The sequence below is a fragment of the Neovison vison genome, chromosome 6 (assembly GCF_020171115.1).
Source record: "Neovison vison isolate M4711 chromosome 6, ASM_NN_V1, whole genome shotgun sequence".
NCBI classification, from domain to species: Eukaryota; Metazoa; Chordata; class Mammalia; order Carnivora; family Mustelidae; genus Neogale; species Neogale vison.
In genome coordinates, this window is record NC_058096.1 from 104,122,446 (window position 1) to 104,139,445 (window position 17,000).

At 39.1% G+C, this 17,000-nt stretch overlaps 1 protein-coding gene across 4 annotated transcripts in view; it reads left to right on the plus strand.

Annotated features, from left to right (window-relative positions):
• Positions 1–3,741: 3,741 nt before the first annotated feature.
• The window catches only part of FXR1 (FMR1 autosomal homolog 1), a 57,886-nt gene continuing 44,627 nt past the window's right edge, over positions 3,742–17,000 (plus strand). For all 4 annotated transcript variants that reach the window (XM_044251848.1, XM_044251851.1, XM_044251849.1 and 1 more), the window contains exon 1: positions 3,742–3,806. In XM_044251848.1, the coding sequence (XP_044107783.1) occupies positions 3,756–3,806 (51 nt within the window). In that variant the 5' untranslated portion in view covers positions 3,742–3,755. The remainder of the gene's footprint in view (positions 3,807–17,000) is intronic.

Genomic DNA, 17,000 nt, shown 5'->3' on the forward strand with positions numbered 1-17,000 from the left:
TTTTCATGCAATATATGTATATATTTTCTGTATGAAATTGATTCCACATACAGTATTTAACCATCTTCTTTTTATAGGTATATTATAAACATTTTCTCATATCTTATATAATAATCTCATTTCTCATATAATAAATATTACTCTAAAACTTCATCTCTAATGACTGCAGAATAATCCGTGGCATAGTGTTTAAAATGTGATAATACTTTTTTATGTGAGAATCAAGTGATTTTCTCATTCCAAAAATTCCAAATAGTGCAAAAAAAAAATAACAATTATAAAATTTATGTCAACCATAAGTCTGCTTTCTGGAAATATATACTATTAAAACACACACTGTTTTAAATGTGATTATGCATGCTGTTTTGTGCCTTTCTTTTCCTTTAGAAAACTATTTTTACTTTTACTTTTTTCCCAGTTTTTTGAGATATAATTGACGTTCTTTTAATAACAAAAGTCTTTTCAAGATGATGAAAATAGATCTACATCAAAATTTTAAACTTTGTGTAATATTTCACTGTGAATATAACAGGGTCATTGATGGGGGTTTTAGAAATGGAAAGGGGGAGAGTGTTCCTGGGTGGCTCAGTTGGTTAAGTGTCCCACTCCTAATTTTGGCTCAGGTCATGATCTCCAGATTGTGAGATAGAGCTGCATTGGTGGGGTGGGGGGTGGTCTGTGCTCAGCAGGGAGTCTGCTAGAGATCCTCTCTCTCCTGCTCCCTCTGCCCCTCCTCATGCTGGTGCATGCTCTTTCTCTCTTTCCCAAATAAATAAATTTTAGAAAAGAAAAGAAAAGTGAAGAGGAAGACTTAAATCCTAGTCTGCTACTAGTGATTTTAGATAAACAACTGGTTGCTGTGAATCTCAATTGCTTAATGGAAATCATGAGGTCTACCTAGCAGTAGTAGTAAAGTGTTAGGAGGAACAGGTTGGGGTGGGGGTAAACTCAAATGTTTTTAGCATCCAAGTCCTGAAGAGGACCAACTTTAACTCTTCAAACTTCAGATAATATGGAATGCTTTTGTTTGTGTCCAAATGGAATTTTTGCAGCCCAACCCAAAGTCACTCACACTAGGAAGCAGAAGAAAACAATACACTTAAGGCGAAAAGAACAAGAAAGAAAGAAGGGAAGAAAGAAGCAAAGAAGAAGAAGAAGAAAGAGAGAAAGAGAGAGAGAGAGAAAGACAAAGAAAGGAAGAAAGAGAGAAAGGAAAACTCATGAAGCAAACCAGATCCTTCATCCATTGCTGATGGAAATGCAAATGGTGCAGTCACCTTGGAAAAGAGTCTAGCAATTCCTCAAAAGAGAAAATGGAGTTATTACCACACTGAGTCAGGGAAAGTGAAAGACTCCATAAAAATCTGCTTTTAGCTCCTTTTTCCTGCTTCCTTTCTTGCTAGGACCTGCACCTCCACCCCATTTTACACGTCTTATCAACAGCATCTATCCTCTTTGTAAGGTACAAGGAATTAATCGTTTTCTAGAATAAATGGCATCTAAAGAAGGACCAGGGAAGCTATCCTAATGAGCATTCCAGACCACTGGAGCTAGACATCTGAATGCAAGACCCCCTGGCTCCAAGGAATGACACCTGGGCCTTGTCTTTGTTCTAACAGGTTCCTGGATGCCTGAGAGGTGGATACACCCAACTCTGCCCTCAGTAAACCACCCCCTCCCCCCAAGCTCCAAACAAAAATGAGACTACCTTCTTTCTTTTCTGAGTCTTCTAGACACTCACTCTGTTAATTGCTTTCCCTTTATCTTCAATAATCTCTGCTTTTACCTCCTGCTAGCTCATGTTTGATTTCCATCCAGTATGAAGCCAAGGACCCTCTTGGCTGGTCCCAGCCTGCTGCATCAATATGAACCAGCAATTTCAATTCTAAGTATATACCTAAGAGAATGAAAACATACATCTGTTTACAATAACTTGTACAGGAATCTTCATTGCAGTATGATTCCTAATAGCCAAAAAAATGTAGACAACTCAATGTCTATCAAAAGATGAATGAATTAATAGAATGATGTTACATATCCATGCAATGGTATATTTGACAATAAAAAGGAATAAGTAGTAGTAACCTGCTACAACATGGATGAATCTTGAAAAGACTATGCTAACTGAAAGAACTGTCATAAAAGACCACATACTGTATGACTTATTCATGTATATGAAATGTCTGGACTAAGCAAATCTCTAGACAGAAAGTAGGTTAGTGATTGCATAGAGCCTGGGCGTGAGTGAAATGGGGACTGCCCACAGGTACAGGAATTCTTTTCGGACTGATGAAAATGTTCTAAAATTGATTGTGGTGGTAGTCGCACAGCTCTGTGAATGTACTAAAAAACCTGTTGGACACTTTAAATGGATGAAATGCTGCTATGTGAATTATATCTCAATAAAGCTGTTAGAATAAAAAGCAAACTAGGGCATTGTCATTCTGAAGGATCATAATAAGATGGCATATAAAGTGTTGGACAGATAAAGTTCTTAACAAATGGTGGCCTTAACTCATTGAAGGAATTGTTTGTTTACATTTTCCTCACCATAATCAACATTTTAAAAAGATCATTTTATATACATAGCAAAACAATACTGAACACTGTTGAGGACTGTTTTCCTTCTGAACCTTTGGAGATGTAGATGTGTTGATGAGACGTTTTGTACATTATTTTTAGGACCCCGTGTCCTCAGAAGGGCTGGACCCATGGACAATTTTCTGAGTATACGGCGCTAGTAAAGATTTTTTAAAAGAATTTTTTCTGTCAAAATGGTGATAAAACATCAACATCAAAGAGACTTAACATTTTTTCCAAAGGCCTTACTTTGGGAAAATATTTTGGTATTGTTAAAATAGATATTCAAACGATCTCCGACATAATGCTTGGTAGAAAGCCATACAACATGATTCTGCTTTGATCCTTTTCGTGGAAGTTTGCAGGCGTTGCCGAAGGGGAAAACGTGGTGTCCCGCTCAGTACCAAGTTTCCCTGACTACTTCCAACAATGGGTATTAACGCAAACTCTCATGCAAGTTGTAAACCGTCTGAAAAAACTAGCTTCAATACTTAAGCCTGACTTTAATCAGTTGAAATGTTAACAGGTGGGGAGAGGGCTCCAGCGAACTGTGTGAGGAGGCGTGGGACTGTGAATTTGAGTGAAGAGAAGGCCACCGATTTAAATAAAAAACAGCGAGGTGAAAGAATTTGGGGGACACAATGTGTACATTTTTAAGCTCCCTCTCCCGCCCAAAGGTTGTGCCAGTGGGCAACTGGAGCCCCCAAACTTGCTCTTCCCTAGGTAACGAATGTAGTCCGGGGCTGCCAGCGCTTGCCAGAAGTTCAGAGGCAGAATGCCCGAGCGCCGCGGAGAGCCGATGCGTGGGGCAGACGGCCTCCAGGCAGTTCAAGCCGGGGCGGCTGGAGGTACCCACCGGCTTCGGCCGGGAAGCTGTGGGTACTGGAGGGCGGGGACGTAGGGGCGGGTAAGCAAAGGTCTGGCGATTGTGTCGGGAGGCGAACGGGGCGTTGGCAGCGGCGGGCGGAGCCCACGACCAGTGATGTAAGGAGTGGAGGGACCCCAGGGGGAGAGTCGGGGTTGCACTGTGAGACTCCAGGGGTGTGGGGCGGGGGATCCCAGTCCCCGCCCTGTTTTCCCCGCCCCTCCCCCGCCTCCTTTACGCCCCTCCCCCCTCCTCCCCTCTGGTTGGAAAGTTTCTAGAATCTCTTCCCAGCGGCCTTTGCGGTTCCAACATGGCGGAGCTGACGGTGGAGGTTCGCGGCTCCAACGGGGCTTTCTACAAGGTATTGACCCTGTTGCCGCTTTGTCGGGTGTTGTGGGGGCTAAGGCAGGTTTAGGGGAGGGCTGGTGGTCCCAAAGAGTTAGGTTTGGAGTCGAAAAGGGCGGCCAGGCCGAAGCCGGGGCTGCTGGGTTCCTCTCTTCTCCCCCCTCCACCCGCGCGGTTTAACGGTCTCGGGGGCCAGGGCTCCGTTATGTTTTGAAACAACACGTCGGACACCTCTTGCGTTTTCCTACTTATGAACCTTATTTTTGGATGCTAGTGCGGCCCTTGGTGGGCCGGTGAGAAGAAGCCGAGTCGCTGCGGGGCGGCGAGGAGCTCCCTGGGAGCAGGCCTGAGCGCCGGGAGGTTGGGGAGTCGTGAAAGGAGGTGGTGGGATTGTGTGGTCACAGCCGCTCCCCCGCCCCTCGGACTGGGCCGAGCGGGAGCGCCTCGGCCCGCTGCTCCGACCCCTCCCCACCCCTTTGCGGGGGGGCGGGTGCGTCGCGGAATCTTAAGAATTCACCTTTGTATTAGGGTCTGGGGCTAATAAACTTTAGTGTCTGACTGCGAAGCGGGTTCCGAATTGAGGGTTGAATCGAAGAGAAAACTAGAGAACCTAAGGTGGCGGGTTGAAATATTTTTGCGGCCTGGGAAATTGGGCGGCGCCTTAGCCCCTTTATTACGGAAGAAAAGGCTAGAGTTAAAGGCTTTAAAGTAAGATTGAAAAAATGAAATCGATCAGGGAGACTGCTGGGGAGGTGACTAATTTTTTTAGTTATTCAGTGTTTTTGGAAAGAATTGTTGCTTTTTGTTTCTTCCCCACGAGGTTTTTTGTTTGTTTGCACCGGGAGATGCATTATTATGGGATGGGGATTGGAAAACAGAAGAGGAATTCGAGAGTAGAGGAATTTAGTCGGGGCTTCCAATGTAAGGGGGGGGGGTGTCACGTTACTGAAAATGAAATCCTTTCAGTTTAGTTTTGCCATTGTAATTGTTCCTTGTCCTGATTTTTTCTCCAAAAGTATGTTACAAGATCAATACAAAATCTCCCCAGCTGTGTCTGTCAGTCAGTCTTACTAAGTAAGCCAGGATCTCAAATGTTTGAGAGTCCTGGCTATTTTTATGAAGGGCCTCTCTTAATACAGGAGTATTGTGTGTACTCAGAATATATTCTCTCTGGGTTTCATTTCGGCCTACCTTTTGTCCCACGGGATTTATTTTATTTGGTGGTCGTAATTTGTTAGTGTTGTTTTCGTTTTGTAGGTTTTGTAGGTTACTGATGAGCTGTATGGATTTGGTTTAACTGTCACGTGGTGATAGCGTGGTGGGGAGTCACATTTGGCGTCTAAAAGGATCTCCCTAAGCTTTTTACCAGTTGCCTTAGGTGGTCAGCAAAGTAAAAACAGTGACTGCCCGGTGGAAAGGAGGCTTTTTGCTTGACTGGATTTAATATTTGGTGTCAAAAGATCTAAGTGAAATTTGAGTAGATACTTCATTGACTTCTTACTGAAACCTAGTAGTTGCCTTCTCTGAGCCCAGATACAGTTGTGGCACGATGCACAAAGAATAGGCTTGCCATACTTTTGCTGTCGAGGGTAGGTAAGGTTCATTTTTGCACACTGCCCCCCGTGGAAAAGTTTCATATTCCCACTGTATGGTGATACAGTTGTGTAATGGATGTCTGCTTTTTTTCCCCCTCCTCTAGGAAATTGAAAAATAAAATTTTTTTGCCTTTAGTCATTCCGTAGCATGTGGATGGTAGAACATTACTTTTTTAGTCAAGTATTGGTGTTGATCGCTATAGAAAATACTTATTTCTTATTTTTATTTTGTAAGATTATTTAAGGTTATCAGCTTGAAAGTCTTAAGATTGTTTACAGTATTTTTTTGTTTGGTTGGTTTTTTTTTTTTTTTTAAATTTTACTTTGAGAATGAGAGAGCACCAGCGGGCGGGGGCAGAGGGAGAGGGAGAAGCAGACAGGGAGGACGGCAGGGGGCTCCATCCTAGGACCCAGGGATCTGAGCTGAAGGAAGACCCTTAACTGACTGAGTCATCCAGGGGCTCTGGAGTGGGTTTTTGTTTGTTTTCCCCCCTTTTTTTTTTTTTTAAATCAAATTCACAGTGAATGTCCTTGTTTTGGAACTCTGAAGTATTGTTGATCCTTATCCTTACTGTGCAGATCTGTTTGAGTCTACCTAGACTTTGAGTTGACTAATTTTTACTTCACAAAGAAAAGTATACTTTGGCAAAGGTTGGGAGGGATCCTAGCCACATTGTGCTAAAATAATTGCACTTGAACGTTTGGAATTTTATGTCCTACCATAATCCACTTGCACATTGTGGAAACTGGGGTCTTCAGAACTCTGGAAGAGCGAGAATGGTGAGGTGGGAGGAGCCCTGGATTTGAAGTTAGGTAATGGTAAACTGAATCCCCATGTATATATCTGAGCATATATTTTCTGTAAAATGAAGGGTTTGAGTTCGTTCATATCCCCAATTTTTTAATCCCATGGAACTGCTTGCTCACTTGGAAAAAAATTGATTTACTGCACAATTATTTTTAACTACATGGGTTTTTTAGATTAATTTGCACGTGGTAAAATTTACCTTTTCTGGTACATAATTACATGAGTTTTGGTACATGTGTAACAACCCCCAACACGATGGAGATCAGAGTTCCACGGTTCCCCAAATGTCTCTTAGGTGCCTTTGTAGTCACCTTCTCTTCTCACCCCCAGATCCTAGAGCGTTTTCCTGTCCCCATAGTTTTGCCTTTGCCAGAATGTCCTATATGTAGATTCATAGAGTATGCTGAGTGTTTTGAGTCTGGCTTCTTTCATTTAGCATAGCAGCAATTTAATTTTAAGTAAAATCCTCTAATTTAAACAATAATAGTGGTCACTGAGGGCATTTTGGAAAGAAAAGTTGCCTTTGAATAACAGCTGTTAACATTTTGGTTTATTCTTTCGGTGGTGGTCTTCAGTGTGCAGGTGATTCTGATTTTCCTTCTTTTCTTCCCTTTCCTCATATACAGACACAGCTGTAAATGCTAATCGCAGTAGAATTTCAAAATCATGGGTTTAGTAGCCTGTATCATTATGCCTTGAGGCAGTACTCTGTAGACATTTATTAAAGATATTCTGGTGGAACTGAAACTTCTTACAAATTAATTGGAACCAGTGAAAAGCTAAAAGAAGATGTGACCTAAAATTAGGATCGTTTAAAAAAAAATACTATGTTTTCTATTTTTTTTTTTTTTTTAAACAGTGAATCTGTAGTTTGTTAAGGAGGTAAAAGCTTGATGTGCTTCTCTTCGCTCTTCAGCTTCTAAATCTTTGGGAATTGGGAAGCGATGTTAAGTACTTGATAGGGGATATAATTTTATATACAAATTTGTTTATGGCCTTTTCTACCTAGAGTGAGGCATCTTAGGGTTTATACTGTTGGCCATTGGAAGTGCTTTTATTAAGAAAGAATTTACATTTTATGGTTGTTAGTGTATTTATAGAGTTGTGTGATCATTACCATAACCTTACTGTAGAACATTTCAGTTATTCCCCCCAAAACCCTCTGCCCATTTGGAGTCATTAAAATGATTAGCAACTGATATGTATGATACTGACTTTGTAATAGCATTCCAACTTGCATAGCCATGGGCAGAATATAATTTAAGTAGAGGTTGAAAGTAAGTCCCTCAATTTCTGGCTGATATAGAGGAACGTTCCATGGTGTTCCGAGGAAATGTGTAATCTCTGAGTTGGCTGAGTGAAATTTCAGGCCTTCTGTAGAAGACAGGATTACTTTCAGGGGCACCTGGGTGGCTCAGTGGGTTAAAGCCTCTGCCTTCGGCTCAGGTCATGATCCCAGGACCCTGGGATCGAGCCCGGCATCGGGTTCTCTGTTCAGCGGGGAGCCTGCTTCCCCCTCTCTCTGTCTGCCTCTCTGCCTACTTGTGATCCTGTCTGTCAAATAAATAAAAAAGTTAAAAAAAAAAAAAAAAAGACAGGATTTGTTTTCAGAGCTCTGCAATTTCTTTGACTGACTACAAATTTCAGAGTGCTACATACAGTATTTCCAAAATTTCCTGTTACTTTGATATTAAAATGAAATTTGAGAATAATTCAATTATGCAGTAGGTTTATTAGTATTAATTAATGATGATCTATAGAATTTTAGTAGAGGAATTTCTTGAGAGTACTGAGTTTTCAAAGTTCATACTGAATATTGATTTCTTTGTGCAGATTAATAATTGAGGAAAAGATAGATGATGGCCGCTTTAATATTAGGGACACTGTTAAGTTAAAAACACATTTCCACGTATTTTAAAGATAATTCCCAGTTGTACATTTTTTTATATTTTATCTATTTATCTGATAGAAAGAGAAACCACAAGTAGGCAGAGCAGCAGGCAGACGGGGAGAGGGAAGCAGGCTCCCCGCTGAGCAGAGAGCCCAACATGGGGCTCCGTCCTAGGACCCTGGGATTATGACCTGAGCCAAAGGCAGAGGCTTAACCCACTGAGCCACCCAGGCGCCCCCAGTTGTACATTTTTTAATTGAAAATTGTTTTTTGGCAAAAGATTTAACAATATTGTATGTATGGGGAGTCCACACATGGGAATTCCAAAGATCGCCCTAATCATTCATGTTTTAAAATGTGCTTTTATAAAAACATAAAAGAACTAAGATTTAACTGAAAAAGTCACTTAATTTTTATAAATTATACTTTTTTGTAATCTTATTTTTATATTATAAAAGCAATATGTATGTATGAAAAATCTGAAAACAGAAAAATGAAAAAAAAATTTTATCTACCTAGAGATATATATTGTCAAGGCCTTGGCTTTATGTACTTAAAACATGCTTTCTTCCATATTTTCATGCATTTGTATGTTTCTTGTAACATCACATGTCTGTGTGCATTTTGTAAGATAATAGTTTACTGTGTCTGTTCCTTGTTAGTCTATGAAGCTTATACTGGTATTTTCTGATATTGTTCTTTCAAAAACTCCATGATATAGGTGTTTTTATTCCCATTTTATATACTAGGAAACTGACAGTAACAGTATGTATGTATCCATACATACAGTGGAGCTGAAATGAGATTTAACTGGAGGGCTTCTCATTTCCAGTGCCTAATTTAGTATAGCATTAAGGTTCTTCAAAGGAAATCTCAGAGTAGTGGGCATATACATAAGTACTTTTTCACAAAGACAGGGCAGGGTGCATGGGTGGCTAAGTCTGTTAAGTGCTTTCGGCTCAGTTCATGATAGCAGAGTCTTGGGATCCAGCCCCTTTTTGGGCTCCGTTCTCAGCAGGGAGCCTGCTTCTCCTCCTCCCTCTCTGTTCCTCCTTGCTGCTTGTGCTCTCTCTCAAATAAATAAAATCTTAAAAAAAAAAAAGACAAAGCAAACACTTGATAATTCAAGAAGCAAGTTCTCTACCACAATGTTAAGGATGTAACACACTAGGTTTTTATTTTTATTTTTATTTTCGTAAGTTTTATTCATTTATTTTTAGTTCTCTCTGCACTCAACATGAGACTCAGACTCTTGACCCTGAGATCAAGACTTGCATGTTCTTCTGACTGAGCCAGTCTGGTACCCCACACTAGCGTGCCTTTTGTTTTGTTTTGTATTAAGATTTTATTCATTTTTTAAAGAGAGAGGTAATGAGAGAGAACACAAGCAGAGATGGGGAGAGGGAGAAGCAGGATCCCCATCCCAGGATCCTGGGATCATGAGTTGAGCCAAAGTCATACACTTAACCGGTTGAGCCACCCATTTTTTTTTTTTTTAATAGTCAAAAGGGTGATACGTGTTCCATGAGTGATCCTAATTCTTGAACTAGGGGGTCATAAGTCCCTTTTTTTCTTTCATCTGAAGTATTAGGCAGTTTGATTGCTTTTAACAATTTATCTAGTGGTAGTATCTGCTAGGTTCTGTTGATTAAGGTCCTGTCTAGTTCTAAGAAAGCTATTACTTATTGAGCACTTAGGCTACGTATTAGACTGTGCAGGTACTTTATATGAATTTATCTCATTTAGTTTTCTGAATCACAGTGAAGGGGAGGTAATGTTAACAGCAATTGAGGAAACTGAGGCCAAGTGAATCTAGATCCATAAAATTAATAGACTGATTCAAGGTTCAGATTGGTTTTTCAGACTTCAGTAAAATATGACTTTTTAAAATACATATACTCAAAAAAACCCCAAATGCAACATTCTAAAAAACTGAAAATTTACTATTGATGGTAATTCCTACAAGTTTGCTGTGCCACAGTACACAAGTCAAGAAATTAAGAAAACTGCTAAATATTTAGAAACATTCAACATCAGAAGCTTTAAAATCTTAACTATAGGAGCCCTTCTAAATTTTCAATCTCCATTTTTATTTTTTATTTTTTGAAGATTTACTTATTTTAAGAGGGAGCAAGCTATGCATGAGTGGGAGGGCCAGAGGGAGGAGAGAGAATCTCAAGTGGATTCCTTGCTGAGCTGGATGGGGGCTGGGCTAGATCCCAGGATCCTGAGATCATGACCTAAGCTGAAACCAAGAGTCAGATGCATAATGACTGTACCATCCAGGTGCCCCAACAACCTGGGTTTAAAAAATACATATATTTTCTCTAAATTTAAAGAGTCCTGTCAGCCATACAAAAGTCTGAACAGTTGTATACTGAAGCTAATACTGAGCTGCACTTCAATACACATTCTTAGCAGAACAATTTTCTAAATATACGTACACATTCCTCACATTACAGGATAGCTGTTCATCTTCCTTATCATTATTATTATCTTCCTCATCCTTTGAGACTTTCGGCCTGCCAGGGCCCTTTTTTCCTCCTTCAAAGTGATTTTCTTTTTTAAGTTCAAATGTATGGCTTATGAAGTTATTAATTACATACTATTCCTAATAAGGTGTTAATACAGTTGGAATAAAGAGAACTGATTGGGAGGATTCTTGGAGAAGTGATTTGATCTGTGTCTTCACTTGATAAAAATCTGTTCTATTCAATGTGATAGCCACTAGCCACGAGTGAAATGTGCTAGTGTGAATTGAGATGTGCGTTAATTGTAAAACCTATACTGGATTTCAAAGAGTTAGTATGAAAAAAAAGAACGTAAAACAATTTTAAAATGGGATTACCTGTTAAAGTATTTTGAATATGTTGGATTAAACAAAATTATTATTGAAGTTAATCTTTTTTTCTTATTTGAATATGGCTGGTAGAAATCTTAAAACTAGGTATATGCTTCAGATTATTATTATTTTTTTAAGATTTTATTTATTTGACAGAGAGATCACAAGTAGGCAGAGAGAGAGAGAAGCAGGCTGAGCAGGGAGCCTGATGTGGGGCTCTAGCCCAAGACCCTGGGATCATGACCTGAGCTGAAGGCAGAGGCTTTACCCACTGAGCCTCCCAGGCGCCCCTTCAAATTATAATTTATGTTAGGCACTTATTTATTAACAATGTAATGATTTTGCCTTCTTTTAAATGATTTTATTTATTTATTTTTGACAGAGAGTGAGAGAGGGGACACCAGCAGGGGGAGTGGGAGAGGGAGAAGCAGGCTGAGCAAGGAGCCCAACTTTGGGCTCAGTCCCAGGATTCTGGGATCATAACCTGAGCCAAAGGCAGAAACTTAAGGATTGAGTCCCCCAGGTGCCCCTAGACGGTTTTTTAAAAATGCTATTCTCAGTTGCTAGCCTCATATTGCTTGCTGTAGAAAGTATTTTGGGAAATACTTGAAATGATTTTGTGTATGCATATGCATTTTGACCATTTAACAGCATAGGTTTAAACTACATGAATCTGCTTATATGTATAAATGTATTTTTGTCAATGATTTTACCATTTTTTCCTGGCTTTACTGGAAGAATACTGTATATATGTGTTGATAGGTTGTTGATGTAATTGGTAATGCTTCTGGTCATCAGTAGGGCTATTAGTATTAAGTTTTGGGGGGCCCAGATGTTAAATGTGGATTTTTAGTTGTGTTGGGGTGGGTACCCCTATCTCCTGTGTTATTCCAGGGTCATTGTATATGGAACTTTCAAATACTCCTTTTTTTTTTTTTAAAGATTTTATTTATTTATTTGACAGATCACAAGTAGGCAGAGAGGCAGGCAGAGAAGAAGGGAAGCAGGCTCCCCGCTGAGCAGAGAGCCTGATGCGATGCGGGGCTCAATCCCAGGCCCCTGAGATCATGACCAGAGCCAAAGGCAGAGGGTTTAACCCACTGAGGCACCCAAGCGCCCCTTTTTCAAATATTCTTATGATGAGGCACCTCTGGGTAATCTTGCCACGTAGTATTGCATATTTAAAGGCTTTAGAATATTATCTGGCAGATGTTTATTAGTAGTAAGAGACTTTGATCTGTTAAATTTTCCAATATCAAGTCTTCATAAAGCAGAACAAAATGAAAACCAAGGATTGCTTTGTTGATTCAAACATATATATTATTTATACATACAACTTTATAGTTTGTCTTATATTAAAAGATGCTGATAGCAGTGGCAAAACTGAGACAGCATTGAATCTTAGTTAAATATCAGTTGTTTTAACTTGTTTTCTTTAGCCTCAGCATTTTTTGCCAAGCTTTTTTGGGAGAATGAGTAGAGGTCCCTTCCAGTATTAATTGATGAAGTTTATAGTTATTTTTGGCAGATGAACATGGCATGCATGTCCTGTTGATTTCTTCAGGATCAAGACTCTCAGGCTTTCTGTATCTCTGCGTTTCTTACAGGGTTTATTAATCAATAGTCAAATTTTTTTCTTTCCATTTTGTAACTTTTTGCTTTTATATGAAATTTTTCAGATTATAGGATGTTTTTCAAGTCTTAAATTTTCCAGCGGCTTGTTATGTGTCGTTAGTGTATAGTAGGGCTTCTGTACATGTTTGTTGAATCTCATTCTTGGCTTTGGGACATACTGATTTGTTTTTAATTTTAGGTAATATAATGGCATACATTCAAAATTAACTTCATTTCTGATTCTAATTTACACAGTTGAAAAATTCTTTTCAGCTATTAATATGTGGACCCTGTCGAGTTTTGGTGTTGTCACAGAACTTCACAGATACATAGAACTATGGGTAACTTCAGCCCTTTGCAACTGGAAAGTCGTGATAGCTTCAGGTGGCTATGTGGAACCATTACGTAATTCCATTTCAAGAACTGCTGGATATGTGAAATTAACAAGCCAAGAACATTGATGTACAAGTGTTAGTAGGTACTTATGCATTCTTAAGAAATCTTCATATCTTCATTGTCATTTTTTAAAGCGCAGAATAGTTAAATGTTCAATATTAGTGAATGCTGAAGGTTGACTTGGAATTTTTTCCCATGTTAGAACTTACTCCATAATGCAGTAACTTTTCTAACGTAATCAGTAAATTTCTGGACTTCACTTGGAGAACATTTGTCCATTGATTTGAAATGACTTCTACTTGTAGATTGATTTGTGTAGGTCTTCAAAAAAAGTACTGCTTGAAGTTAAGAAATTTGATTGTAGAATTAGTCTTAAATATTTGTGCTTGTTACTGGAATCAAATTAAAATTCAAATCTTGTAGGTGTTGTAGGCATCAAACAAACCAGTTTGTTGATTAGAATGTAGATTTGAGATCCCTAGAGGTGGAAAAATTAAAAAAGATAACAAAGTGGTGCTGTGTATGTGTGGTGCTGGTTGACAGAATGCTTTAGGATCTATCTCAGTTCTTTAAAGAATATGCATACGTAGGCACATGTATAATTTAACATGTAGGCATTAAGTATTCATGAAGTTGCTTTGTTGTAAAGTTTTTCCCTTTTTTTCCTTGCTCCCCTTTGCCACGTACTCTTCTCTCATTCCCACTCCATTTCAGATAGGGTTTATAGCCAGGTATACACCCTACTAGATTTTTCTCTGCATTCAATTGTATGGTACATAGGTACATATTCATATACATACACATGAAGGGTTTTTTCCATCACTGCTCTATAAAATAGGATTGTGTTTTGGCTGTTTCCCCTTGAAGTGTAATTTATTTATATTTTTTAAATTAAACTTTTTAAGATTTTAATTTACTTATTTGAAAGCATGCATACGCAGGAGCAGGGTGTTGGTGGTGGGCAGGTGCAGTGGTAGAGGGAGAAGCAGAAGCAGAAGCAGACTCCCTGCTGAGCAGGGAGCCGGATATAGGGCTCAATCCCAGGACCCTGGGATCATGACCTGAGCTGAAGGCAGATGCTTAACCTACTGAGCTACCCAGGTGCCCCGTAATTTAGTTTTAAATGGTTACATAATTCATGGCAAGAGTTATGCTATCCAGCCATTCCCCAGTTCATAGACACTTTGTTTTCAGTTTTTTGCCATTCCACATACCTGTTTCCATTGGAGAGGTTTCAAAGAATGGGAAGCTTGGTGGAAGGGAACTTTTCTTTTGTAGCTTTAATGAATATTAACATTACTTCCCAAAAGGCTTAACCCTTCTTGTTTTCTCTGTCAATAAATATAAAAGCTGTTCTCTACATCCTTGCCAGAAAATGGGTTCTGTAATCTTTAATTTTGGCCATTCGGTTGGATATAAATGGTTTTCTCAGTGGAACTTTTATTTGCAGATTTTAGATTCCCTCTTGTGAATTTTAATGTTTGTTGGGCATTTTGATTTGCTTTTCCATAAATTGTTTGCCTGTTTTCCTATTGAATGTCTTTTGTCACTTTTTGAGACCTCTTAGGACTCATTTGAGTGCCCCTTCTCATTTAATACCTGTCGACTTTTTGGTATCTCTGGTCATAGAGAAGTTTTATTTTTTACATAGTGAACTGTTTTTTTCCCAAAAGGGCTCCAGGGTTTCCAGTCCTGGTTAAATGCAGCATGTGTCATCTTTATACATAGAATTTCTTAAATTTTCTTGTGTTTTTATTTATTTTATCTTCACTCTATGAATTATTTTTTAATATTTAGGCAAATGTGCTACTAATGTGTATTTTTAAAACAATCTGTTTTCGGGTTTTTTTGTTTTGTTTTTGCATGTGAGGGAATTAGGAGGAGGATGCCCAGCATCCAGGAAAGCTCAGTCTCATTCAGGGTTGATAGAGCCTCCTGAGAATTGCTCCAGAAAGTCTCTGGAGTGCTCCGGAAAGAAAATAGAGACTCCTTGAAGGAGGACATTGTGACTTGCTTTGTGGCAAGAATACAGCCAGTTAGGAGTTTTATTATCCTTACCTTACTGCCTTTAGCCCTCTTGTTTTAGCTATCACATAGTAAGTAGTGGATCTGAGACCTAATCTTAACAGTGAAACTATTGTACCGTAGTGAGATTTTTTTTTCCTTCCCTAATGAGTTCTTAATGTATCTGTTACTTGAATACGCAGTCCAGGAACATAACATAAAATGTTTAATCGTTAATTATTTACATTGCTTGATATAAGAGCACCAGGAAGAAGATTTCTCACGGTATTTTTGGGGAGAGGAGTAGCATTAAGTACTTTTGGCACTTGAGTGTCTTGGTATACATTAGTTTAAGAAGCTTTGATTCCTTTTGCAAATTGAGACATGTACAAAATTACTTGGGCAGTGACAATCATCTGTGCTAGGAACCTCTAAATTTCTTAGCATAATAGGGTGTCTCATTCAAATTATTACACAGAAGCATTATTTCCTCAATTCTTGTAAGTATAGTTCATTTAGCTAGTACCATTCTAGATCCATGGAAGAGAAGTTAGTTCGTTACCCATTGTGAATGCCTTAGTGATTGGGCAGTATTCTCTTAGAAGCCTGGTTAAAATATACTGTGCTGTATTCAATTTTGTTTTATTTTTACTCTTGTCAAGTGGATCGTAACCTGTAGAGTGCAAAGCAGGACAAAAGACGATTCTGATTTTTGACATGTTTGATTTGAGGTATGAAAGTGAGCCAATGACAGAGGTGTCTCTACAGTTTAAATTGCGGTTTAGAGTCTAAGGAATAGGTTAGTTTTCTATACAGATTTGGGAAGTTAGTGGAAGATCTTGTATAATTTCATCTAAAGTGGTATTAGTTCTGAGAGACACTAAGAAGTGTTGTCAGTTAATCTGAGTGGTATTTCATACTTATCAAAAGATAACCGTTATTTTTAAGATCTTCTGAGTAATCTCTACAGTCAGCTGGGCTCAGAAGTACAGCCCTGAGATAAGAGCCTCATGCTCCACCAACTGAGCCATCCATCCAGGATTCCCTGAAAGATGTCTTTTAAATGCTTGCATGAATAAAATGGAAGATATAAACAAAATAAGTTGGAGAAAACATCTTCACATTCAGGTGATAGTGTTTTTTTTTTACAGTATATTCCTCAGTGTCATGGAGAGCATTGATGGTGTAAGCATACTTTAAAAGAGCTCTCTATTATCTCCAGGATTTTCTTGCAAGAATTTTCATCCACTCTGCAAGTTTTGGTGCTGGTGCTTTCTTGATTTTATCAGAAGGTGTCAACAGAACAACCTTCTGGTAAGAAACCTTAATCCTTCCTAAAATTGGCCTTCATTGTGTCAGGAGGTTGCAGTCAAGTGCTACAGAAAATTTCAAGCAAACCAAGTTTGAACAGGCTTGAACAGTGACATTTATACCCTGATTGCTATGTGGTTATCTGGTGTTCTCTAAGATTTGCCATCCGTTTGTAAGAAGTATCTTGATTTCAGGAATGCTAAATTACTAGATTTAGTATCTAACAAATTGGGCTGGGAAGGTAGGCTGGGGCCAAAGGATGAAATCAGTAAATAAATGGATACTTGATTAAAGGATAACAAGTGATACTGAGATCTCCAGTGGCAGTTCTTGGGAGGAGGAAGGAGGGGTGCATGGAAGGACCTGAGGTGAATTTTGCATAAATTATGCTAGTAACTTTTCTTTCCTCTTGGGTTGTTTTCCTTCCTCTCTCCCTCCCCTTCCTTCCTTCCTTTCTATCTTTTTAAAGATTTATTTATTTGAGAGTAAGAGAGAGCATGAGAGAAAGAAGGTGGTCAGAGGGAGAAGCAGACTCCCCACGGAGCTGGGAGCCCAATGTGGGACTTGATCCCAGGACTTCATGACCTGAGCTGAAGGCAGTTGCTTAACCAACTGTGCCACCCAGGTGCCCTTTGGGTTTTCATAATAATTTTTATTCACAACGATAACTGATACAGCTGGGGAAAACGGAGAGGTAGCCCATTTAGAGGAAACAATTTAACAAACTGAGCCCAGTGTCTTTATGGAGA